This window comes from Pan paniscus, chromosome 15 (genome assembly GCF_029289425.2).
Source record: "Pan paniscus chromosome 15, NHGRI_mPanPan1-v2.0_pri, whole genome shotgun sequence".
Taxonomy (NCBI): domain Eukaryota; kingdom Metazoa; phylum Chordata; class Mammalia; order Primates; family Hominidae; genus Pan; species Pan paniscus.
This window is the reverse complement of record NC_073264.2, coordinates 53,628,155-53,654,952: the sequence shown is the minus strand read 5'-3', so window position 1 is coordinate 53,654,952 and position 26,798 is coordinate 53,628,155. Positions and strand designations below refer to the sequence as shown.

The 26,798-nt window shown below is 37.2% G+C and overlaps 1 protein-coding gene across 2 annotated transcripts in view; it reads left to right on the top strand.

Annotated features, from left to right (window-relative positions):
- The window catches only part of TXNDC16 (thioredoxin domain containing 16), a 122,416-nt gene that overhangs the window by 29,414 nt on the left and 66,204 nt on the right, over positions 1-26,798 (top strand). For both annotated transcript variants that reach the window (XM_003831711.4, XM_034937557.3), the window contains 3 exons: positions 4,335-4,456; positions 8,647-8,737; positions 12,244-12,394. In XM_003831711.4, coding sequence (XP_003831759.1) covers positions 4,335-4,456; positions 8,647-8,737; positions 12,244-12,394 — 364 coding nt within the window. The remainder of the gene's footprint in view (positions 1-4,334; positions 4,457-8,646; positions 8,738-12,243; positions 12,395-26,798) is intronic.

The following is a 26,798-nucleotide window of genomic DNA, read 5'->3' as shown; positions in this document are numbered from 1 at the left end:
ATACTTATTAAAAGACTTTGGGATATTTCTTTTTATATGTGAATCTGCCCAGTCATAATACACAGTAATTAATTTAGATAAAAGTAATTTATTTCTCTCTGTCTTTTTTTTCCTGGGGGTTTTGGTATGGTAAAACATTTACATTTTCCTTTTTGTTGTGTTCTAAGAATTTGAATGATGACAGAAATGTAATACAAAAATTGTCTGTATCTCAAAAAGGATTGAGTTGCTTGCTGCTCTAAAAGTAGGGTCAGGTAGACCCTTTGTTGTTTTTCTTTCTGACACCCACTCAATTCTTGACCAAATATCTTATCCAACTAATAGTTACTGCAGGAAAATCTCAGGAAAAGCATGCCAAAGAAAATGAAGGCCTTTCTGGGACAGGAAGAACCTAGTTAGAGCAGCCCCAGGCTGTTTTACCCCATCAACAGAGCAAGAAAATCCCAAGAGAGACTTTTCCTTTAACCCATTTTTGTCAGTATTTCTCCTCTTTGGAACTGGAGTAAGGGAGCACAGGCTGTGGAATGGACCCTCATATTCTGAAAATGAATATATTAAGGAATATATTAAAGTGAGGAAGCCATTGGGAAAAATCATAGGGATCATTACATTATGAATGTCATTAGTTTTGGTTATTATTATGTCATGGATAATGACTACTTAATGAGCTTTGGGACATTAGGCAGGGTAACCTCTTTAAGCCCCTGAACTTATCTTTAAAATGGGGTTAATGATAGTTCTGCTTTCAGATGGTTGCCATGAAAATTAAACAAGACAGAGTGCATTGCTGAGGGTTTTTAGTTATAAGCCCTAGAATCTGGGTCTGACTGGCTTAAGCAGAAAAGGATTTGAAGTGGATATAGGAAATCTCAGCCTTGATAGAAGGGCTAGAGAACTGGACTCAAAGGTTAGACAGCTCTGGATACAGTGAAAATTATGACACAGAGTGGGTCTGAGGAGGACAGCTGCATTATTGCTGAGCATTGGATACTACAGCTTGCATTACCTGCATTGGGGCTGTGACTAACAATTGTCATTGCTACCTTTGAAGCCAGCTGTTACTGCCACTGCTTCTTGAAATAATTCTTTACTGTTCCTTGTTCTTGGTATCGCCTGCTCCTGCTTCAGAATCTCAGGCAAGTGATTCTTTGTCAGATAGTCATGCCTTGTAGCAAGGAGCCTGGGAAAGCAAGGTTGATAATATCAGCTTTCACTTGGGCTCTGCCTACCTTGAAGACTTAGAAAACTGGACAAAGCAAAAGGGAGTGGGCAGCCCCCAAATTGATAAATTGCCACTATTTATAAAGTGCTTAGTACTATGCCTGGCATGTGGTAAGTACCTAATAAATATTTGCCAGTCTTTATTGCAAACAATGGTTGGGGAGGGTTGTATACTCAGACTTAATTTTTGAAGCAAACACGTTGGAGATAATAAAATAATAAAAGTCATGACTAGGTGAATGTAATTTCCAAGCCTAGAATTTACATGGTAGTCCAATTGAGTTAACTAGATTGTACCTCCCAACTGTTTTGAAGTAACTGAAGAGTGATTCTGGACTTGTTAGCCAAAATGTATAGGCAGCCAATAGCTCAGCTTGCCACTGAGACTCCATTGCCATTCTTTAGTTGCCACCTTTCCACCTGGTTTCCCATTTTTATAAGTGGTCAGTAATATAATTTAGAAAATCCTGGCCTTGGTGTCAGAAGCTCTGCCAGCAACTAGAAGTATGATTTGGAGCAGGTTACTTAGTCTCTCAGATTGTTGCCTGTGTGTGAATATGTGTGTAATACTGTTCCAGAAGTATTGTTGAGAGGTTAAATGAAAACCTGAAAATACCTAGCACATAGTGAATACTGTTCAGTAAGTATTTCTTATAAAAACAAAACAAGAGCCCTGGGAATGATAGAAGATCAAGTTTTACATTTCTTTTAAAAAGTGGAAGAAATCTGTAATGAATGGGTAAATATTTAAGCCAGCATAATTTAGGACAGCGCTTTCAGGGTGCCCACTGAGTGGAAATATTTTTATAGTAATACTAAGGCATTATTTGGCTTTTTCACTTTCATTCCCTCATGAATTGGGGTTCTAGAGGCTACATGATGTGTGATGTCACAACAGATTAGATACAGGAGCAGAAATGAAAATCCAGCTGTCTTCTATTTAGTCCGAATTAAAGATATTTGCAAAAATGTAAAACAAGGCCAGGCGCAGTGACTCACGCCTGTAATCCCAGCACTTTGGGAGGCCGAGGCGGGCGGATCATGAGGTCAGGAGTTCGAGACCAGCCTGGCCAATATGGTGAAACTCCATCTCTACTAAAAATACAAAAAAAAAAAAAAATAGCCAGGCGTGGGGGTGCACGCCTGTAGTCCCAGCCACTTGGGAGGCTGACGCAGAAGAATCACTTGAACCCAGGGTGGGGAGGTTGCAGTGAGCTGAAATCGTGCCACTGCACTGTAGCCCTGGCGACAGAGCAAGACTTCGTCTCAAAAAAAAAAGTAAAACACCATTCTTCTCACTAAGTTTTCCTTTGGTTTTATAAATTATAGTTTTTTTTTTTAAAGAAAAAGTATTTATGTTAACATGTAATGATGTTTATTTTTAAAAGAGTTAATGAATATTTTAAAATTCCTATTTTAATTCCTATTTTGGCAACTATTGATGAATATAACTTACATAAAAGCTCCTTGAGGACCTCAATAAGTTTAAAGGATATAAAAGTTTCCTGAGACCAAAAAGTTTGAGAACTGCTGTATTAGGAAAAACTTTATAGGAGGAAACGATGTTTGACTAATTTATTTGAAGTATTTGAGTGAACCTTTGTTTATTTAAGTATGTGGACCTGCAACATGAAAATTTTGAAAAGTTTTCAAAATTTTTTGAAGTTTAGCCTATCAAAAATACATACTTATGCACATGGGGATTAAGTGGAATGAGTTGTTAGGGGTAGAGAATTTATATAGAAGTAGACAACTTTATTTATTTTTATTTTTATTTTATTTCATGTTTTTGAGACAGAATCTCGCTCTGTCACCCAGGCTGGAGTGCAGTGGCGTGATCTCAGCTCACTGCAAACTCCTCCTCCCGGGTTCACGCCATTCTCCTGCCTCAGCCTCCCGAGTAGCTGGGACTACAAGTGCCTGCCACTGCGCCTGGCTAATTTTTTTATTTTTAGTAGAGACGGGGTTTCACCGTGGTCTTGATCTCCTGACCTCGTGATCCGCCCGCCTCGGCCTCCCAAAGTGCTGGGATTACAGGCTTGAGCCACTGTGCTCAGCCAGAAGCAGACAACTTTAAAAAAGGGATAATTTTGGATGAATAAATATGATCAGTCAGTCTGATTTATACACTGAAAGGATGATTCGGAAGAATTACGGTCAAGTGGAAAGATTACTGGACTAGGACTGAGAACACCTGTTCTGTATTCTGTCCCTGGCTTCTTGATTCAATAAATGCGTTTTTGAGTAAACTCTTCAGTGTTTTGAACTTCCATTTCTTCAAATAAAGAATGGGAGTAAATAATTCCTGCCCTACTTTTTCTTTCATTCATTCAATAAATATTTATTGAATATAGTGTACTAGGCTGTATTATAAGTTTTTACAGATATAGTGATAAAATATGCAAAATCCTTGCCTCAAGGGCATGAGGGTTTAATGAGAAAGGTGGAGATAAGTAAATAAATATATAAATAATTATAAGTTGTAATAAGTACTATAAAGGAATCAACTACTGAAATGAGAGGAAAATGCTACAGGCTTACTTACACAGGACCAACAGAGAAGACTTCTCTGAGGCAACGATGTTTAATCTGAGATCATACTTATGAAATGGAGCAAAAGGAATAGCTTCCAGCAAAGAAAACTGTGTGCAGAGGCTCTGAGGTTTGCCTAGAATGTTGTAAACATGAGGAATGGTAGAGCAAAATGAGGTTGGAGAGGTAGACAAGGTCTAGGTCTTGTCAGACCTTATAGGCCATGCAAAGAAGCCTGCTGTTTAGGTTTGTGAAGGGCTTAAATGTGTTCAAGGCTGAGAGGTCTGTGTGGGAATATTTGGCCAGACTAGGGTGTTAGTGAATACAGTTTTAATCTGTTGAGACCGTTGTAATACATAATGAACATCGTCTCACAACTGTCCCTGGTTGATGTTCTCAGAGACAGATTAATGATCTGGAGAGTGATTCCAATTTAGTATTATTAAAATGCTTACATTATTACTACTGATAATTTATTCAATGGAGATATATTTCTCTTTTGGTTAGGTTCTTTAAAAGAAGTGTGGTGTAACTAAATACATATCAGATTTTTCTACTAATTATATCTGTATTTATTTCAGTGCTCTTCTTTTTAATGAAGTGAAATATATTACCAACCTGGAAGACCTTCAGAACATAGAAAATGCTCTGAAAGGAAAAGCAAATATTATATTCTCATATGTAAGAGCCATTGGAATACCAGGTATTCTTTAACTTTTGCTTTAATCTTTGCTATGCCTCTGTACTTATGTATGTTGAAGTACTTAAAATAGTGTATTTTTTGACTACAGTCATAATATTTAAAATAAATCTAAAGCATCTTTACTATTACGCTATTTTTCTTTAAATGGGCAGCATAATACAGTGGTTGAATAAGAACTCTCTAGGTTAGACTTTCTGCTATACTGATTATTTGTAGTGAGCCCTTGGACAAGTTACTTAACTTCAGTTTCCTAGTGATTAAGATGGGGAAAATAAATTGTGCCTACCTGTTAGTGTAATTGTGAGAATCAAATGAACTTTAATGAATAATTAAAATAAATTATTTTAATTAAATAATTAAATGAATAATTAAATGGTTCCTAGAGTGTAGTAGGTACTCTGAAAGTGTTAGCTATTTCTTTTTTATTTCCTTATAGCCCTCCTTTACCTGGTATAGTAGTTTCCAGTATTCAGTAAATAATGTTGACTAACTTAGATTGGAAGGAGCAAAGATAGAGTAAGGGAGAAAAATAGGAAGTTATTGCAATAAGTCAACCAAGAGATGATGCTGGGTGGCTTGGACCAGGGTGATGGCAATGGAGGTGGCAATAAATTTGAATTTTAGCAGTGTTTGGGAAGTAAAGCTAACTGAGTTTGCTGATCTATTGGATATAGATTGAGAAATAGTGGAGACAAGGTTGGTTCTGGGGTTTCAGCCTGAGCTACTTGAAAGGTGAATTTGCTAGCAACTGAGGTTCAGAAGACTGGGAATAGATAATTTGGAGAGGAAGCTCTTGGAATTCACTTTTTGACATCATACTTATGAAATTCCCAAAAGACATTCAAATAGAGATATGAGTATGGTAGTTGGGTATTACTAGACTGCATTTCATGTTGGGAGTATGGACTAGGGAAGTAAATTTGAGAAATAAAGTTGTGAGACCAGAAGAGATCACTGAGTGAGTCTAGATGGAAAAGAGAAGACTGAACCTATTAGATACTTCAACATTTATGGATCAGTAAGGTAAGGATGAACCAGTAAAGGAGACAGAATGAATGTGGTAGAAGTGCCCAGTAAGCAAGGTAAAGATAGAGTTTTAAGGAAGAGAGCAGGAACAATTGTGTTAAATGATGCTGAAAGGTTGATTTAACATCAGAAGTGCCAAGTGGCCTTTATGCCTACCTAGCAGTATAGAAGTTACTGGTGACCTTGACAAGCACAGTTTCTGTAGAGTGGTAGGGGTTTAATGCCTGATAGGAGGGATGTAAGACAGAATAGGTAGAGAGCAATTGAAGGCTGAACACGGAGACTTGTTAGAAAAGTTTTGCTATTGGGAAGGAGAAAAACGGGGCACTGGCTGGAAGAATATATGGAGTTAGGAGAATAATTTTTTGAAAAACGTATTTGTATGTTAACGAGAAAGATCTGGTAGGAAAGCGGAAATGCCTCACACAGGAAAAAGAGGGGGGAGTTGGTGGAGCAAAGTTTTCGAGTAGGCAAGAGAGGATGGAATGTAGCGAACAAGGGCAGGGGTTGTTCTTGGGTGGGAGCACAGAAGGTTCATCTCTGGTAACCAGAGGGATGAGAAAATGCGGACATCCATTCAGCCAAGTGGGTGGGTGGATATGGTGCTAAGAGTTTATAAACGTTTTTTGGTTTGTTTTTTAATTGGTTGTTTGTTCTCAGTGAAATAGACACAAAATCATCAGCTAATTTGAGGGAAGAGTTGAGAGAGCTATTTCGGAGGCCTGGAAATAAAGAATGGTTGTTAGGCAGCAATAATAGTTAATATCAGCAATTTAAAGTGACACCATTAGCTTGGTGATGCTAGCTTGTTTTGGCTTCCCTCCCCCTCTCCCCAGCTATGTTTCCTTTTGCAGCTGTAAGTATTGAACAGGCTGAGCACTGAGTTAACCTGGATTACATTTTTTAGCCTAAAAAAAATGGGGCAGGGAAATTATTATAAAGATTGACCAGGGAATTTAAGCTTAATTAGAGGGAAAGAGAAGACCAGAGGGGGAGGACCTATGGATTGTAGGTCCTGATGGGTTAGAGTTGTGTGCTATACAGAGTGAGCTGGAGATGTGTGTTTGTGTGGGGGAGGAGGGAAATTATGGAGGGGATTGCATTAATTGGTGATTGCAAGGTGTAGAGTTAGTGGTTAAGATATGATTGAAGAAGGATGACTGGAATAAAGAAGGCCAAGGCCTGAGAGGCTGGGATTTTGAAAGGATGATCTACCTGGATAATAATAAAATTCCCAAGGATTATGACAGGAGTAGTACTAGAGAGAGTGACAGTGTGACAGAAGCTAAATTCTTCATGGAATGACGGGAAGTGATCCTGGCTGGGGTGTTTTGGGTGACTCCAAGGTGGGGTGGTGAGTGGAATGATCTGATGATATGCAGTTCAAGTGCTAGGAGAGTATGTGGGGGATGGGAAGATAATTGTCTGGAAATGACAGTGAGGAGAAAAGGGAAAATAAAACCTGAAAAGGAGGAATCATCAAAGAAATACTTCAAGAAAATTTCCCAGAACTGAAGGATTTGAGCTGCCCGATGGAAAGGACCCATTGAGTCCCAGCATAGTGTAATACCACAGGGCCACACTAAGACTTCCTATTTTGAAATTTTAGAATATTAGATAAAAAGACTACTCTAAAATCTTCCAGAGAGGAAAGAAGAGTTTGCAGTTCAAGGATTGAGAATGAGAATAGCATCGAACTTCTTAAATTGCTGTACTAGAAATGGAAGGAAATGGAGCAGTGTTTTCAGAATTCTCAGGGGAAATGGGAAATGACTAGAACCTAGAATTCTGTACCCAGCCAACTATAGTTAATTTTGAAAATAAAATTAAGACGCTTTCAGATGTGCAGGACTGCAAAAGTTGTCTATTCCATATGTCCTCTCACAGGCAGGTGTTAGATAATGGGCACAAGGAAGCAATAAAGAAGACGATATTGGATAACAGGCAAAAAGGACCCAACACAAGAGAGGGAGTAAGAGAATCCTCAGGATGGCAGTTGTGCAGCAGGCTAGGTAGCAAGAGTTCATATTGGAGCAAATCAGAAGGCTCTGCAGAAATGTTTACAAGAAGATTGATTTGATAGTATACTTGATATATTTGAAGTCTTGAGAGAGTTAGAAAATTGTGGAAGAGTTTAGGAAGAAATTAGAAAAGAAAAACAAAATTTTTAAAAAGATAGTTATAACTATAGTGAAGAAGTTGCTCAAAAAGGGAAAGTGGCCATTCTGTACCATATGGCTTCTCTGCAAATAGTATTTACTGAGTCAACAAAGTAATACTGGATATTGATCTAATAAAAGTTAGAACTATATTGGGAGAATTGGGATGGGATATGTTTACATTTGTGGAGCTGAGTTTCAGGAAAGAGATGATTTGTCATCTTCCACAGTAGGAAGTCAACAGATAATACTAAAACTCTTATTATATATATTAAGTTATATATGATACACACACACACACACATATATGTATGAAATAAAGAGTTGAGATAAAAGAAATAAGAGAAGAAGAAATGAGTTGAAAGTGCTTGTCCCTTGGGAATTGGAAATGCAGTAGAGGGTGAGGGAGTGGCTATTAATATGCCTTATAAAATTATTGTTTTCTTTCAGTGTAAGTTTGATTAAAAAAAACTAACCCGGAAATAATATACACAGACACATACACAAAACCTAACATGAAAGTTGTATGGTGGATTCCTATTCTCTTCCCTACTACTGGAAAGAAACTACCACAAGTTTGTTGTATATTGTATGCCTTGTAAAATTATTGTTTTCTTTCAGTGTAAGTTTGATTAAAAAAACTAACCCAGAAATAATATACACAGACACATACACAAATAAAACCTAACATGAAAGTTGTATGGTGGATTCATATTCTTTTCCCTACTACTAGAAAGAAACTACCACAAGTTTGTTGTATATTATATTCTCAAGTAAAAACTCATTTTCTACTCCCTCTGAATTCTTCTCTTACCTTGAATAGAATAGACTTTTTATAACTTCTTTTAACTGCCTGCATTTTCCCAACTAGTATCCCTGTGAAGGATTTTTCTTTAAATATAGTAGAACATAAAGGAGTGTAGGATAATATTCAGAATAGAAGTTTACATAGAGTCACACAAACTATTTTTTCCTGTCTTCCAACTCCCTTTATCTCTTCTTCAGAGCACAGAGCAGTCATGGAAGCCGCTTTTGTGTATGGGACTACATACCAATTTGTCTTAACCACAGAAATTGCCCTTTTGGAAAGTATTGGGTATGTATAAAAAGCACATGTCAACAATTTAAAGGTTTTTTTTTTTCTTCTTCACTTATTTCGCATTACTTAGCATTTCCATTAGGCTCCCACAGCATGGGCTTAGATAAAGGAACCATAGCAGACGTGAATATATAAATGAAACCTGAAATCCCCTTTATTACTATAGTCTGCTGTATTACAGTCTTAAAATATACAGAAGTGATGTTAGACTAAGGTAACGAAGGCAGTGTGGATAAGCCACAAGATGTGAGTGGCCAAGCGGGATATCTTAGGAATGGTTCTCCTGCGGTGATCAGATAGGGGGTAAAATAACAGCTTTCAAAATGAAGCTTCAGAAGTTCTTTGTGAGACTCTTGTAAGTTACTTTGTCATAATAATCTTAAATGTATTTAGGTACAGTTTTTGAACAGAATGTTTGAATGTTGATTTTTCTTGTCTAGTTTACAATTTTAGGTAGAAGCCTACTTTCCACACTTTTTGGCTGGGCAACCTAGGGTTAAAGTTTTCTTTCTTTTTTGTTTGACTTCAAAATGCTCTTCAGGAAAATTAATCCAAAACAGGGCACAATGGTGATTGTATGACCTTTTAATGCCATCCAAGAGTTTTTAATGAGCTCTCCTGCTGACCTCTCAGGAAACAGCAGCTATATGATATGCCACACACAAAAGTTTAAAGCCCAGATGTTTTACAGCTCCACATTTAGAGGCTAGGGCATAGCAAACTGATAAGGTGAAATGACTTTTGAGGGAAGGAGAGTAGGCAGAGAAGAAAGTTTCTACAAAGAGAAGTTATGTTTTTATTGCTCTGTATGACATTGACCAGCATTCCTTTTTCCATTAGTCTCTCCTTATTGACCTGTCTCATTCTGCTGATTCTGTCATTAATGAGTTAAATAAAATGGATGCATGCTCACTGTTTGTCTGTACTGCTGATTTCCCATCCTGGAATGGGTGAAGCCTTGTTATTCTCCATACCACAGTGATTGCATGCTAGCCCCGCAGTTTCTCTGAGGGTTAGTTGTTTGTATTCTCTCATCTTACCAGCCTCTATATTTTTTAGTTAATGAATAATTGCAAATAATAGTGATATTAAAACATAAAGAGGTGGTTATTTATTGGCAAGGTATAGGTCCTATTATTTACCTTACACATCCTGTTCAGTAAGTTATATATATAATATATATGTGTATATATACTGTATATATATGTATATACACACACACACACAGAATATGTATATATATTCTGATCTAAGACTAAGGCATGGTATTTTTCTGTAAGATTTTTTTGCTTTTCCCATTTTTTAAATGGGAATTTAAAAATGCACAGTTATCTTCTTATCCTGTTTTTCATTTACTTTTGAATATATGATGTATTGGGGAAGTTTGGAATATCATTTCTTCATGGGTAACAAGATGGTGATGAGTCATCCCTGGACCTGAGGTGACAGGGAAAGACTATGGATTCTGAATACAGTGGTGCTGTGATATCACTTTTGGATAAAGTAGTTGGCTATTTGGGTTATCTCCTAATAGGAGTGAGGTGAATACATTCTTTCTTTCACTTGTTAATTCTTTCATTCAGCAAATATTTATTGAATGCTTCCTATGTGATGTAGACACTATTCTAGTTTCTGGCTTTATAACATCAGTTAAGGCTAGTATATTAATTGCTGTATCATATTGGATCTGAGTGTGTTTGAAATTATTTGTTAAGAAAAGAATTTATGATAGGTAGTAAAAGAGATAGCATGCCATAGACTCCAGTACTTTCTGCTACTTCCCTATATTCCCTTCCTAAAGAATCTGTGGGCCAAGAAGGGTATTACCCATGCCCCATACATGTCACAATCCATTAAATCAGAGGTGGACACCTGACCTAGGGCCCGCCAATCCACTGGCTTACTTGAGCAAATGAGAGAGATGAGAGATCCTCTCTCCCAGGAACTTAGAATTGGACATGGAAAAACTGGATTATACAACATGGTAGCTGTTTTGCTCACAGGAATGTTTTGCCCACTTATAAGTAAAACAGAAAGGTGTCTTCCCAGATTGAATTGAGAGCTGAAAAGTGTTAATATGGCAAACGAAGTTCCCTGAACGCTTGCTGTTCAGGTCTCTACATTTATTCTCTGACTTTTCTCTGATCCAATTATTTGAATTTTCCTTATATTCTGTGAGATTCTCTTATAAACTTCAAATAAGTTTCACTGTTTTTGTTTTCCGTTATCTGCAAGCAAATGATCCCTGATAAAATAATTTTCCAACATTATTCTGTTGTTTCAGAGGCTGTGTTATGGAGTCCAGCCTTAACTAGGATCTCCTGCACTCAACACTTTCCTTTCAGCAGTATGTGACTATTCAGGAATCTCCTCAACAAGTTATATGCTTTCATTGCATATATATGCTTTCATTGCTTTTGTTTGAAATGCTCATTTGTCCTATCTTATTGGAGGGGGAATTCTCTCCCTTTTTGTTTTTTAAGCTCTGCGATAATCTCCGTTTTCTTCCCCTTCCTTCTCCTTCCTAATTTGAAGCAGAAAGAAATATTTCCTTGTTCCTTATAGTATTTTTGCATATTATAGCACTTACAAACTACAATTTAATTGTTTGACTATATCTCTTTCAAGGATGTAATTGTTTTATTTACCTTTATCTGTTGTGTTTAGCACAGGGCTTAAACCATAGTAGGGATTAAGTAAATCTTTGAGTGACTATTTCTTTAATCATTGAATTGATTAGAAATTACTTGGTAATTAAATTTGAAATCAGTGAACCTTGTCAGCTCAGTTTAAATATGTCTCAAGAATTAAAATAGCATTTTAAAAATAAAATTTTGTAGTATTTTGCCAAACCCTACTAATGCCATATGGATATTTCTAAAATGCTATTTTAATTTTGGCAAACCTTATCTCCACTATAAGTTTATCTTTGAATTCTCATGCTGAAGGGAATGCGAAAGCTCAAATTATAAGCCATATTTGCTGAGTTTTGTAATATTTCAGATACAAACTCACAAACTCCCACAAACTGTCACATGGTTTCTATTTTAGAATGTTTTGGCTGAAGTTTATTCAAAACAGCTTTGGGTTTAAATTAAATTTAGAAAATTTGCGTTACAAAGCTTCATTTAGCATAGCTCTAGAAAAGCAACTGTATTTGAAGATAATCTCATTGTCCGCAAGGTGACAGCTTTTTATGGAAGAAGGGTTATAGGCTTGCCTATAACCTATTATAATTTAGAAACTACCATATTAAAGAGGTAAGCAAAAAAAAATTGTTTATACAACTCATGTGGTTTGTTCAGATATTAAGGTTAATTTTCTTTAATATTCTATATCTTCTTTGTTGCCCAAGTTCATTTAATTTTATACTCTTTCAGGCTTTTACCAAAATAATAATTCAAAAGCATGAGACTTAAGACAAAATTCATTGTTACAGCTTATTGGATGGTAGAAGGATCACATATTGAACTTCATTAAGTTAATTAATTTTTAATTTGTAGCTCTGAGGATGTGGAATATGCACATCTCTACTTTTTTCATTGTAAACTAGTCTTGGACTTGACCCAGCAATGTAGAAGAACACTAATGGAACAGCCATTGACTACACTGAACATTCACCTGTTTATTAAGACAATGAAAGCATCTCTGTTGGTATGTGTCTTATTTTATATTTTTATTTGCTTTCTACTGCCTGTATAATTGTAAAAGGTATGTGTCTTATTTTAACATAAAATTTGTTAAGTTTTGGTTTATAGATGCATGTTTTACTAGATGAATGACAGTTATAGCTTTTCCCTTTTTTTTCATTTTGAGGGATTTAGGAATAATTCTTTATTAAAGGTAGAATAGAAGATAGACTGTTCATTAAATGACATTTTAATGCCTTCATATATTATTGCATTGAAACCCAAATAGAGCATTGTGTAAGTGAAAATATTCTGTGGTAGTAATAATGAACTCTGGGTCTTGGTGAGTGCTCACAGATCACAAAGACCACATCATGGCTAAGAAAAGACCTCTTTTATGAATGCTTTGATCACTGTTTTAAAAGTTGGTAGATATTAGAACCATAGGATTTCTGATGCTCCAGTTTCCTTACCATTAGCCTGAAAGAATGTTGTAGAGACACTAGGTGATGGTGATCAGCAAACTGTTCTCTCCGAAAAGTTGAAGGGTTGTGTTGAGCATATGTAAAATCTTTAGTAGATATTCTCATTCAGTATGTCTTTTTTAAAATATAAAAGTGGTGCATGTGTATTATAAGTAATCCAAACATTGCAGCCAAGTATGAAGGAAAAGTTTTAAGAAGTCACTTAATCCCTCTACTCAGAAGTTAACTTTAGATGACCACCACACTTGTCATCTTTGCACCCATATGGATGTGTAGAGTTAGGGGAATGAATGGATTAGTGGACATGTCATATTGTGTGTACTACTTTATAGTAAAGATATCTAATGTTATTTGAGTTTAATAGAAGAAAATGAAACTGATGTGAAACTAGAGGGATTATGGAACTATTGATAAGTGTTTTTCATCAGTAGAGGGCTCTTTAAGGAATATTGTCTCAAGTGTTTAAAATGGTTTTGAAAGACATTAAGAAATTAAAATCATTATATTTTAAAACTTTGTTTCCATTTTAGATAGTATTGACTTATTCCTACCTGTGAAAGATGAGAAAATTAACTTCATATGTTTATTTCCATCTCAGCTCCCTTGCCCTTCTGATTTGTCTTCGTTTTGTTCTTTGAACATTATCAAGGTCTATGATATTTATATTCTGTATATTCTGTTCTGTAACCATAATTCCCTCTTCTTAAAAAGCATTGCTTCTGCACTTAAATAGATTCAGAGCTTGCCACCACAATTTTACAGGCTTTATTCCTTAGTTCTTTTTTTTTTTTTTTATTTCTTGAGACGGAGTCCCGCTCTGTTTCCCAGGCTGGAGTGCAGTGGCGCGATCTTGGCTCACTGCAAGCTCCTCCTCCTGGGTTCACGCCATTCTCCTGCCTCAGGCCTCCTGAGTAGCTGGGACCACAGGTGCCTGCCACCACACCTGGCTAATTTTTTTGTATTTTTTAGTAGAGATGGGGTTTTATTGTCTTAGCCAGGATGTTCTCGATCTCCTGACCTCATGATCTGCCCGCCTGGACCTCCCAAAGTGCTGGGATTACATGCGTGAGCCACCACGCCCAGCCATTCCTTAGTTCTTTTTTTTTTTTTATGTGCTGTCATTTTTAAATTTTTTTATTATTATTATACTTTAAGTTTTAGGGTACATGTGCACAACATGCAGGTTTGTTACATATGTATACATGTGCCATGTTTGTGTGCTGCACCTATTAGTTCTTTAAGTAACTTTTTTCTGTGGTTGCATTTTGACTACAAGTAATTTTTTTTTAAAGAAAGCAGTTTAAAGGTCTTTTGTTCCTTTCATGTTGGGAGAATACCCTCTGAATATGTTTTAATCTTCCATATTAAATATATTTAATTATATTTAAAATATAATATTTAAAAAATAATTAAATATATTTAATCTGCATAGAGCAGAGAGAAAGAGAAAGGACAGTTCACTGTATAGTTCTTCACTATTTCCCTCCAGGTTCACTTCCTTCTCTTGGAATAGTTGAGTATTATTAAGAATTCTCAGGATTTTGTCCTTCACCATTGGGGGTAAGATTAGGACTCATACCTAGCTTTACTAAAAATCTGTTTTTTCTTTGCTACAACATTCTGGCTTGAAGTTGTGCCCTTTCCTAAAGTTTCTGCTCATGAATTTTTTTTTTTTGCTGTATTTCAAAACTCTTTTTTGTTTTTTTTGATAGATAATAAGGAGGAAGATTCTCTGATCTTATTTCACTTTATGATGCTTACTAGGAATTATGTAATATTAGTTTTTTTTATTATACTTTAAGTTTTAGGGTACATGTGCACAACGTGCAGGTTTGTTACATATATATACATGTGCCATGTTGGTGTGCTGCACCCATTAACTCGTCATTTAACATTAGGTATATCTCCTAATGCTATCCCTCCCCGCTCCCCCCACCCCACAACAGGCCCCGGTGTGTGATGTTCCCCTTCTTGTGTCGATGTGTTCTTTTGTCGATGAGTAAGAACATGTGGTGTTTGGTTTTTTTGTCCTTGCAGTACTTTGCTGAGAATGATGGTTTCCAGCTTCATCCATGTCCCTACAAAGGACATGAACTCATCATTTTTTATGGCTGCATAGTATTCCATGGTGTATATATGCCACATTTTGTTAATCCAGTCTATCATTGTTGGACATTTGGGTTGGTTCCAAGTCTTTGCTATTGTGAATAGTGCCGCAGTAAACATACGTGTGCATGTGTCTTTATAGCAGCATGTTTTATAATCCTCTGGGTATATACCCAGTAATGGGATTGCTGGGTCAAATGGTATTTCTAGTTCTAGATCCCTGAGGAATCCCCACACTGACTTCCACAATGGTTGAACTAGTTTACAGTCCCACCAACAGTGTAAAAGTGTTCGTATTTCTTCACATCCCCTCCAGCACCTGTTGTTTCCTGACTTTTTAATCATCGCCATTCTAACTGATGTGAGATGGTATCTCATTGTGGTTTTGATTTGCATTTCTCTGATGGCCAGTGATGGTGAGCATTTTTTCATGTGTCTTTTGGCTGCATAAATGTCTTCTTTTGAGAAGTGTCTATTCATATCCTTCGCCCACTTGTTGATGGGGTTGTTTGTTTTTGTCTTGTAAATTTGTTTGAGTTCACTGTAGATTCTGGATATTAGCCCTTTGTCAGATGAGTAGATTGCAAAAATTTTCTCCCATTCTGTAGGTTGCCTGTTCACTCTGATGGTAGTTTGTTTTGCTGTGCAGAAGCTCTTTAGTTTAATTAGATCCCATTTGTCAATTTTGGCTTTTGTTGCCATTGCTTTTGGTGTTTTAGACATGAAGTCCTTGCCCATGCCCATGTCCTAAATGGTATTGCCTAGGTTTTCTTCTAGGGTTTTTGTGGTTTTAGGTCTAACATTTAAGTCTTTAATCCATCTTGAATTAATTTTTGTATAAGGTGTAAGGAAGGGATCCAGTTTCAGCTTTCTACATATGGCTAGCCAGTTTTTCCAGCACCATTTATTAAATAGGGAATCCTTTCCCCATTTCTTGTTTTTGTTGCATTTGTCAAAGATCAGATACTTATAGATATGCGGCATTATTTCTGAGGGCTCTGTTCTGTTCCATTGGTCTATATCTCTGTTTTGGTACCAGTACCATGCTGTTTTGGTTACTGTAGCCTTGTAGTATAGTTTGAAGTCAGGTAGCGTGATGCCTCCAGCTTTGTTCTTTTCACTTAGGATTGACTTGGCAATGTGGGCTCTTTTTTGGTTCCATAGGAACTTTAAAGTAGTTTTTTCCAATTCTGTGAAGAAAGTCATTGGTAGCTTGATGGGGTGGCATTGAATCTATAAATTACCTTGGGCAGTATGGCCATTTTCACAATATTGATTCTTCCTACCCATGAGCATGGAATGTTCTTCCATTTGTTTGTATCCTCTTTTATTTCATTGAGCAGTGGTTTGTAGTTCTCCTTGAAGAGGTCCTTCACATCCCTTGTAAGTTGGATTCCTAGGTATTTTATTCTCTTTGAAGCAGTTGTGAATGGGAGTTCACTCATGATTTGGCTCTCTGTTTGTCTGTTCTTGGTGTATAAGAATACTTGTGATTTTTGCACATTGATTTTGTATCCTGAGACTTTGCTGAAGTTGCCTATCAGCTTAAGGAGATTTTGGGCTGAGACAATGGGGTTTTCTAGATATACAATCATGTCATCTGCAAACAGGGACAATTTGACTTCCTCTTTTCCTGATTGAATATCCTTTATTTCCTTCTCTTGCCTGATTGCCCTGGCCAGAACTTCCAACACTATGTTGAATAGGAGTGGTGAGAGAGGGCATCCCTGTCTTGTGCCAGTTTTCAAAGGGAATGCTTCCAGTTTTTGCCCATTCAGTATGATATTGGCTGTGGGTTTGTCATAGATAGCTCTTATTATTTTGAGATACATCCCATCAATACCTAATTTGTTGAGAGTTTTTAGCATGAAGGGTTTTTGAAATTTGTCAAAGGCCTTTTCTGCATCTATTGAGATGATCATGTGGTTTTGGTCGTTGGTTCTGTTTATATGCTGGATTACGTTTATTGATTTACGTATGTTGAGCCAGCCTTGTATCCCAGGGATGAAGCCCACTTGATCATGGTGGATAAGCTTTTTGATGTGCTGCTGGATTTGGTTTGCCAGTATTTTATTGAGGATTTTTGCATCAATGTTCATCAGGGATATTGGTCTAAAAGTCTCTTTTTTTGTTGTGTCTCTGCCAGGCTTTGATATCAGGATGATGCTGGCCTCATAAAATGAGTTAGGGAGGATTCCCTCTTTTCCTATTGATTGGAATAGTTTCAGAAGGAATGGTACCAGCTCCTCCTTGTACCTCTGGTAGAATTCGGCTGTGAATCCATCTTGTCCTGGATTGTTTTTTGGTTGGTAAGCTATTAATTATTGCCTCAATTTCAGAGCCTGTTATTGGTCTATTCAGAGATTCAACTTCTTCCTGGTTTAGTCTTAGGAGAGTCTACGTGTTGAGGAATTTATCTATTTCTTCTAGATTTTCTAGTTTATTTATGTAGAGGTGTTTATAGTATTCTCTGATGGTAGTTTTTATTTCTGTGGGATCGGTGGTGATATCCCCTTTATCATTTTTTATTGTGTGTATTTGATTCTTCTCTCTTTTCTTCTTCATTAGTCTTGCTAGCGGTCTATCAGTTTTGTTGATCTTTTCAAAAAACCAGCTCCTGGATTCATTGATTTTTTTTGAAGGGTTTTTTGTGTCTCTCTCCTTCAGTTCTGCTCTGCTGCTCTGATCTTAGTTATTTCTTGCCTTCTGGTAGCTTTTGAATGTGTTTGCTCTTGCTTCTGTAGTTCTTTTAATTGTGATGTTAGGGTGTCAATTTTAGATCTTTGCTGCATTCTCATGTGGGCATTTAGCGCTATAAATTTCCCTCTACACACTGCTTTGAATGTGTCCCAGAGATTCTGGTATGTTGTGTCTTTGTTCTCATTGGTTTCAAAGAACATCTTTATTTCTGCCTTCATTTCGTTATGTACCCAGTAGTCCTTCAGGAGCAGGTTGTTCAGTTTCCATGTAGTTGAGCAGTTTTGAATGAGTTTCTGAATCCTGAGTTCTAGTTTGATTGCACTGTGGTCTGAGAGACAGTTATAATTTCTGTTCTTTTACATTTGCTGAGGAGTGCTTTACTTCCAACTATGTGGTCAATTTTGGAATAGGTGTCGTGTGGTGCTGAAAAGAATGTATATTGTGTTGATTTGGGGTGGAGAGTTCTGTAGATTTATATTAGGTCCGCTTGGTGCAGAGCTGAATTCAATTCCTGGATATCCTTGTTAACTTTCTGTCTTATTGATCTGTCTAATGTTGACAGTGGGGTGTTAAAGTCTCCCATTATTATTGTGTGGGAATCTAAGTCTCTTTGTAGGTCACTAAGAACTTGCTTTATGAATCTGGGTACTCCTGTATTGGGTGCATATATATTTAGGATAGTTAGCTCTTCTTTTTGAATTGATACCTTTACCATTATGTAATGGCCTTTTTTGTCTCTTTTGATCTTTGTTGGTTTAAAGTCTGTTTTATCCGAGACTAGGATTGCAACCCCTGCCTTTTTTTGTTTTCCATTTGCTTGGTAGATCTTCCTCCATCCCTTTATTTTGAGCCTATGTGTGTCTCTGCACATGAGATGGGTTTCCTGAATACAGCACACTGATGGGTCTTGACTCTTTATCCAATTTGCCAGTCTGTGTGTTTTAATTGGAGCATTTAGCCCATTTACATTTAAGGTTAATATTGTTATGTGTGAATTTTATCCTGTCATTATGATGTTAGCTGGTTATTTTGCTTGTTAGTTGATGCAATTTCTTCCTAGCATCGATGGTCTTTACAATTTGGAATGTTTTTGCAGTGGCTGGTACCGGTTGTTCCTTTCCATGTTTATTGCTTCCTTCAGGAGCTCTTTTAGGGCAGGCCTGGTGGTGACAAAATCTCTCAGCATTTGCTTTTCTGTAAAGTATTTTATTTCTCCTTCACTTATGAAGCTTAGTTTGTCTGGATATGAAATTCTGGGTTGAAAATTCTTTTCTTTAAGATTGTTGAATATTGGCCCCCACTCTCTTCTGGCTTGTAGAGTTTCTGCTGAGAGATCAGCTGTTAGTCTGATGGACTTCCCTCTGTGGGTAACCCGACCTTTCTCTCTGGCTGCCCTTAACATTTTTTCCTTCATTTCAACTTTGGTGAATCTGACAATTATGTGTCTTGGAGTTGTTCTTCTCGAGGAGTATGTTTGTGGTGTTCTCTGTATTTCCTGAATCTGAATGTTGGCCTGCCTTGCTAGACTGGGGAAGTTCTCCTGGGTAGTATCCTGCAGAGTGTTTTCCAACTTGGTTCCATCCTCCCCCTCACTCTCAGGTATACCAGTCAGACGTAGATTTGGTCTTTTCACGTAGTCCCATATTTTTTGGAGGCTTTGATCTTTTTATTCTTTTTTCTCTAAACTTCTCTTCTCACTTCATCTCATTCATTTGATCTTCCATCACTGATACCCTTTCTTCCAGTTGATTGAGTCGGCTACTGAGGCTTGTGCATTTGTCCCGTAGTTCTCGTGCCATAGTTTTCAGCTCCATCAGGTCCTTTAAGGACTTCTCTGCATTGATTATTCTAGTTAGCCATTCGTCTAATCTTTTTTCAAGGTTTTTAACTTCTTTGCCATGGGTTCGAACTTCCTTCTTTAGCTCGGAGTAGTTTGATCGTCTGAAGCCTTCTTCTCGCAACTCGTGAAAGTCATTCTCTGTCCAGCTTTGTTCCATTGCTGGTGAGGAGCTGCGTTCCTTTGGAGGAGGAGAGGTGCTCTGATTTTTAGGGTTTCCAATTTTTCTGCTCTGTTTTTTCCCCATCTTTGTGGTTTTTATCTACCTTTGGTCTTTGATGATGGTGATATACAGATGGGGTTTTGGTGTGGATGTCCTTTGTGTTTGTTAGTTTTCCTTCTAACAGTCAGGACCCTCAGCTGCAGGTCTGTTGGAGTTTGCTGGAGGTCCACTCCAGACCCTGTTTGCCTGGGTATCAGCAGCGGTAGCTGCAGAACAGCGGGTAGTGGTGAACCACAAATGCTGCTGCCTGATTGTTCCTCTGGAAGTTTTGTCTCAGAGGAGTACCTGGCTGTGTGAGGTGTCAGTTCGCCCCTACTGGGGGGTGCCTCCCAGTTAGGCTACTTGGGGGTCAGGGACCCTCTTGAGAAGGCAGTCTGCCCGTTCTCAGATCTCAAGCTGCGTGCTGGGAGAACCACTGCTCTCTTCAAAGCTGTCAGACAGGGACATTTAAGTCTGCAGAGGTTTTTGCTGCCTTTTCTTTGGCTATGTCCTGCCCCCAGAGGTGGAGTCTACAGAGGCAGGCAGGCCTCCTTGAGCTGTGGTGGGCTCCACCCAGTTGGAGCTTCCCATCTGCTTTGTTTACCTACTCAAGCCTTGGCAATGGCGGGCGCCCCTCCTCAAGCCTCGCTGCCACCTTGCAGTTTGATCTCAGACTGCTGTGCTAGCAATGAGTGAGGCTCTGTGGTCGTAGGACCCTCGGAGCCCTCAAGCACGGGATATAATCTCCTGGTGTGCCGTTTGCTAAGACCGTTGGAAAAGCGCAGTGTTAGGGTGGGAGTGACCCAATTTTCTAGGTTCCATCTGTCACCCCTTTTCTTGGCTAGGAAAGGGAATTCCCTGACCCCTTGCACTTCCTGGGTGATGCGATGCGTCACCGTGCTTCGGGTCACGCTCGGTGCACTGCACCCACTGTCCTGCACCCACTGTCTGACAATCCCCAGTGAGATGAACCTTGTACCTCAGTTGGAAATGCAGAAATCATTCATCTGCGTCGCTCACACTGGGAGCTGTAGACTGGAGCTGTTCCTATTTGGCCATCTTGGCTCCACCCCCTGTAGTATTAGTTTTGAAATTAAGAAACCAAAGCTTTGGAAACTTCATAATGACTTCAGTTAAGTGTGGTTTTACCTGAAAGCATAACATGGCAAAAAATTAAGGACATCATTTATATTGTATTCTATAGGAACAACAGCCCCTTGAAATACACATTTTATAAAATACAATGTCAGTGGTACTTTGTAGAGTTGTGCCATGCAGGTGACCCTGCTCTAACCACTGTTCACTCAAAAGGAATATTAAATTGTTAATCAAAGTCTGGAGTAGGTTTTGCTTCAACACTTTCACAGAATAATGCATAAGCGTTTTATTTGTTTGAACTTTTTTTTCCTAGACAACTAGGGAACTTGGATACAGGATTCAGGCAGAGGCTCCAGAAGCCCCGGTAGACACTGAAATAGGTAGGAATGACCAGTAGCATAAAGCCAAGAAAGATCTGAAAGGCTGAATTGAAGATCAGAGCCAAATTGGAAAGCTAAGCTGAGAATTCAAACCTTGATGTCAGCCTAGAAATACTTGGCAGAGTGAGGCCTAGAAGCACAGATTCGTGGACTTTCATAGACCAGAACAGAGAAAATGAATGCAGAGTACAGAAAAGGAGACAAAGCCTCGAAAGATTCCTTGAGACTATTGGAGGGTGGCTAAGGCTTACCCCGGTGGAATTAGGAAGATGTTAGAATCCTCAGCTGGTTTGGTCACTTTTATGTTTTATTTCTTTAAACATTTGACCATATCAGTGTTTGAGGTTGTTTTTTGTTCTTAAATAATACATTTGAGGTTAAAAAAACTGAGTAACGCCAAACACTTTTATAGGAAACACCTCTTAGACCAAAATTTGTTCTAACGGGTTATACCCTTTGATGGTATAGTTAACTGGGATGAGATAGAGAGGTCCCAAACGGTGGTACCTAAATTTGTTGACTTCTTACAGGTTCTTGTTAGTAGCTGACTTCATAGGACTTTGAATTCATGTTTCTTGCTTTATTCTTATTCTCTCATAGTACTACTGAAGCTCATTCCCCCTGTTATCTTAGACATTATTCTATATACAAGCCCTTGGGGTTTAATCATGGTTGGGTTTTGTGTGTTTGGTAAGATGCTTTGCAAATTAGCCTGGGTTTCTGGGTTCAGGATCTGAAATAATTTGGTATGTTTACAAAGTCTTTTTATAAACTAATAAAAATGGAAAGTAGGATTCAGGCTTTTTTGTAAACTGCATTGTGTCTGATCATTGCAATTATATGTATTATTAGTTCACTTCTAAGCATATGAAAATAGATGCAGATTGCTTTTGTATGTGTGTTTATTGCTTTTTTTTTTTCTTTTAGGTAAACAGGGTACTTGGACACCTAATTGTAGATATATAACACAACTATGTCTTATACTCATGATGGGAGGTGTGTCATTTTGATCATGTCAAACTGAAAATAAATCTTGAGTATAGAATTTTTAAGTGAATTTCAATCTTAAATAGGTTAAGTAAGATTCTGCCAGATATGGAGTTGTTTTAGATGTATTATTAAGGTTCCCAGCAGTGAACACAGATGGGAAAATGGTTCACTTATTGTCCTGTTGGCAAATACCAAGGACATTTTAGAATGCTGATGATTTTCTCCATGATGGATTCAGTTTATATTTGTAGATAGAAGGAAAGCTTTTATCTGAATCCCAAGAAGAATTCTCAAGTGCAAATATCTAATAAAATGTTAAAAGATGGGTAAGTTTATACATTTTTAATAATTTCTGAAATTTTTACATTATTTTTTGTTTGTTCATCTAGCTGTCTGTCTCAGATTCAAGACACTTGAATTAAATTAAGCCTACTCTTTTATATAGGAAATTAGAAAGATGCTGTTATGATTTATTCATTTAGCTCCTATTTCTAGAGAACTTATGTGGCAGTGTGCAATATTGTGCAGCATAGTGTTTCCTAACATGGTTGTTTTAGAGACTTTTTTTCCATTGTTGTAAAAACCACGTAAGATTACCCTCATCACAATTTGAAAGTGTATAATACAGTATTAGCTGATGTACGTTGTTGTACAGCAGGTCTCTGGAACTTTTTCATATTGCACGACTGAAACTCTATACTCATTGAACACACAACTTGACATCTCCCCTCTACCTGACCGCAGTCCTTGATACCACCAGTCTACTTTCCATTCGTATGAGTTTGATTACTGTAGATACCACATATACACTGAGTTATGCCATATTTGTTTTTGCATTTGGCTTATTTCACTTAGCATAATGTCCTCAAGGTTCATCCATGTTGTAGTGTATGTCAGGATTTTATTCTTTTTTAAGGCTGAATAATATTCCATTGGACATATATACCGCATTTTATTTATCCATTCATCCATTGATAGACGTTTAGGTTGCTTCCACCTCTTGGCTATGGTGAGTAATGCTGCAATGGACATGGGTATTCTCTGATATCTTTTTTCTCATTCTTTTGAAAATATACCCAGAAGTGGGATTGCTGGATCATATGGTAGTTTCATTTTTAATTTTTGGAGAACCTCCATATACTCAGCCCTCTGTATCTGTGGATTCTGCATCCTTGGATTAAACCAACTGCAGATAAAAAATAATTAAAACCCAATAAAAATAAAAATATAACAATAAAAATAATACAAAATTAAATTATGGTATAACAACTATTTACATAGTATTTACATTGTATTTGATATTATAAATAATCTAGAGATGATTTTAAGGTGTACAAGATGGAGCATGTCGGTATATGCAAATACTATGACTTTTATATAAAGAACTTGAACATTTATGGATTTTGGTATATTTAAGGGGTGTACAGAAACTGATTCCTTATGGATACTGAGGGATGACTGTACTGTTTTCATAGTGCCTGCACCATTTTACAGTCTCACCAACAGTGCACAAGGGTTCAGTTCTTCATATCTTCACCAACATTTGTCATTCTTTTCTTTCTTTTCTTTTTTTTTTTTGATATTGGCCATTTTAAAGGATATGAGATGATACCTCATGGTGGTTTCGAGTTTTATTTTCGTGATGATTAGTGATGTTGAGTATCTTCTCATATGCTTGGCCATTTGTGTATCTTCTTTGGAAAAATGTCTATTCAAGTCTTTTGTCCATTTAAAAAATTGAGTTATTTGTTTTGTTATTGAATTATGGGGGTTCTCTGTATGTTCTGTATGTTAACTCTTTATCTCATATATGGTTTGCAGACATTTTCTCTCATTCTTTCAGTTGTCTTTTTACTCTATTAGAAGTTTTAGTTTGTCTATTTTTGCTTTTGTTGTTTGTGCTTTTGTTGTCATATCCAAGAAATTGTTGCCCATTTCAATGTCATGAAACTTTTCCCCCTATGTTTTCTTTTAGGAGTTTTACTTTCAGGTCTTATGTTTAGGTATTTAATCCATTATGAGTTAATTTTTGTATATGCTGTGAGATAAGGGTCGCTTTTCATTCTTTTGCATGTGGATATCCAGTTTTCCCAGCACCATCTATTGAAGAGACTGTCCTTTCTTTACTGAGTGGTTTTGACATCCTTGTCAAAGATCATTTGAACATATACATGAAGGTTTATTTGTGGGCTCTCTATTTTGTTCCATTGGTCTATGTGTCTGTTTTTATGCCAGTACTAGGCTATTTTGATTACTGTAGCTTTGTAATATATTTTGAAATCAGAAAGTGTGAGGCCTCTAGCTTTGTACTTCTTTCTCAAGATTGTCTGGGCTATCTGAAATCCCTTGAGATTCCATATGAATTTTAGGATATTTTTTCTATTTCTGCAAAAAATACCATTGGGATTTTAATAGGGATTGCATTGAATCTGTAGATTGCCTTGGGTAGTATAGACATTTTAATAATATTATTAAGTCTTCTAATCCATGAACACAGAATGTCTTTCCATTTATTTATGTCTTTTAAATTTTCTCTTAGCAATGTTGTGTAGTTTTCAGTATAAGGGTCTTTTACCTCCTTTGTTAAATTTATTCCAAAGTATTTTATTCTTTTTCAGTGCTATTGTAAATGGGATTATTTTCTTAATTTTATTTTTGGATTGTTCATTATTAGTGTATAGAAATGCAACTGATTTTTGTATGCTGATTTTGTATCCTGCAAAATGGTTCTTATGGTTTTCTGGTGTGTGTGAGTGTGTATGTGTGTGTGTGTGTGTGATCTTTAGGGTTTTGCACATATAAGATCCTATTACCTGTGAACAGAGATAATTTTACTTCTTCTTTTCCAATTTTGATGTGTTTATTTGTTTTCCTTACCTAATTGCTGTGGCTAGGACTTTCAGTTCTATGTTGAATAAAAGTGTCAAGAGTGGGTATCCTTGACTTGTTCATGGTCTTAGAGGGAAAGTTCACAGTTTTTTAATCATTGAATATGATATTGGCTGGGCTTTTCATTTATGCTGTTTAATATCTTGAGGTAATTTATTTCTGTTCCTAGTTTATTGTGAGTTTTTATCATGAAATTGTGTCGAATATTTTCAGATGCTTTTCCTGCATCAATCGAAATGACCATGTGATTTTTGTCCTTTGTTCTGTCAATTTGGTATACAGTATTACATTAATTAGTTTCTGTGTGTCAAACCATCCTTGCATTGCAAGCATAAATCCCACTTGCTCATGATGAGTGATCCTTTTAATGTGCTGCTGAATTCAGTTTGGTAGGTTTTTTTTTTTTTTTGAGACAGAGTCTTGCTCCGTTGCCCAGGCTGGAGTGCAGTGGTGCAATCTCAGCTCAGTGCAACCTCTGCCTCCTGGGTTCAAGTGATTCTCCTGCTTCAGCCTTCTGAGTAGCTGGGATTACAGGTGCATGCTGCCATGCCCTGGCTAATTTTTTGTATTTTAGTAGAGATGGGGTTTCACCATGTTTCCCAGGCTGGTCTCGAACTCCTGAGCTCAGGCAATCCGCCCGCCTCACCTCCCAAAGTGCTGGGATTATAGGCATGAGCCACCGCTCCCAGCCCAGTTTGGTAGTTTTTGTTGAGGATTTTTGCCTTAATATTCATTAGGGATATTGCTCATACTGCTCTGTAGTTTCCTTTTCTTGCAGTATCTTTGACTTTAGTATCAGGATAATGCTGGCCTCATAAAATGAGTTTGGAAATATTCTCACCTCTTTGAATTTTTGGAAGAGGTTAAGAAGGATTGGCATTACTTCTTTAAATGTTTAGTTGGATTTTCCATTGAAGCCGTCTGGTCCTGGACTTTTCTTTGTTGGGAGGTTTTTGATTACTGATTTAATTTTCTTACTAGTTCTAGATCTGTTCAGATTTTCTATTAATGATTCAGTCTTGGTAGGCTGTATGTCTCTAAGAATTTATTTCTTCTAAGTCATCAAATTTATTGGCATATAATTGCTCATAATAGTCTTTTATAATCCTGTTTATTATATCATTTTTGAAAGTTAATTTTTAAGTAATTTTAGTTATTTAATAGTAATACATGAATTGTAGAAAAATATTGGTAGTTGTACCCCAATGCAAGAATGTTTCTGTCACTTTTATATCTACTCTTTTTTTTTTTTTTTTTTTTGAGACGGAGTCTCGCTCTGTCGCCCAGGCTGGAGTGCAGTGGCGCGATCTCGGCTCACTGCAAGCTCCGCCTCCCAGGTTCACGCCATTCTCCTGCCTCAGCCTCCTGAGTAGCTGGGACTACAGGCGCCCGCTACCACGCCCGGCTAATTTTTTGTATTTTTAGTAGAGACGGGGTTTCACCGTGTTAGCCAGGATGGTCTCGATCTCCTGACCTCATGATCCGCCCGCCTCGGCCTCCCAAAGTGCTGGGATTACAGGCGTGAGCCACCGCGCCCGGCCTATATCTACTCTTATACTAATTTCTATTTATATTACATATTTTATTTAGTTATAATATTTATGATACTACCCTATGACTTTCTCTGCCTATCAAGGACATTTGTGATTTCGTTTTTTGTCAAATGGAATGGATTATAACTTCATAATTAGGGTGCGTGCAGTGGTTCCCACCTATAATCCCAGCACTTTGGGAGGCTGAGG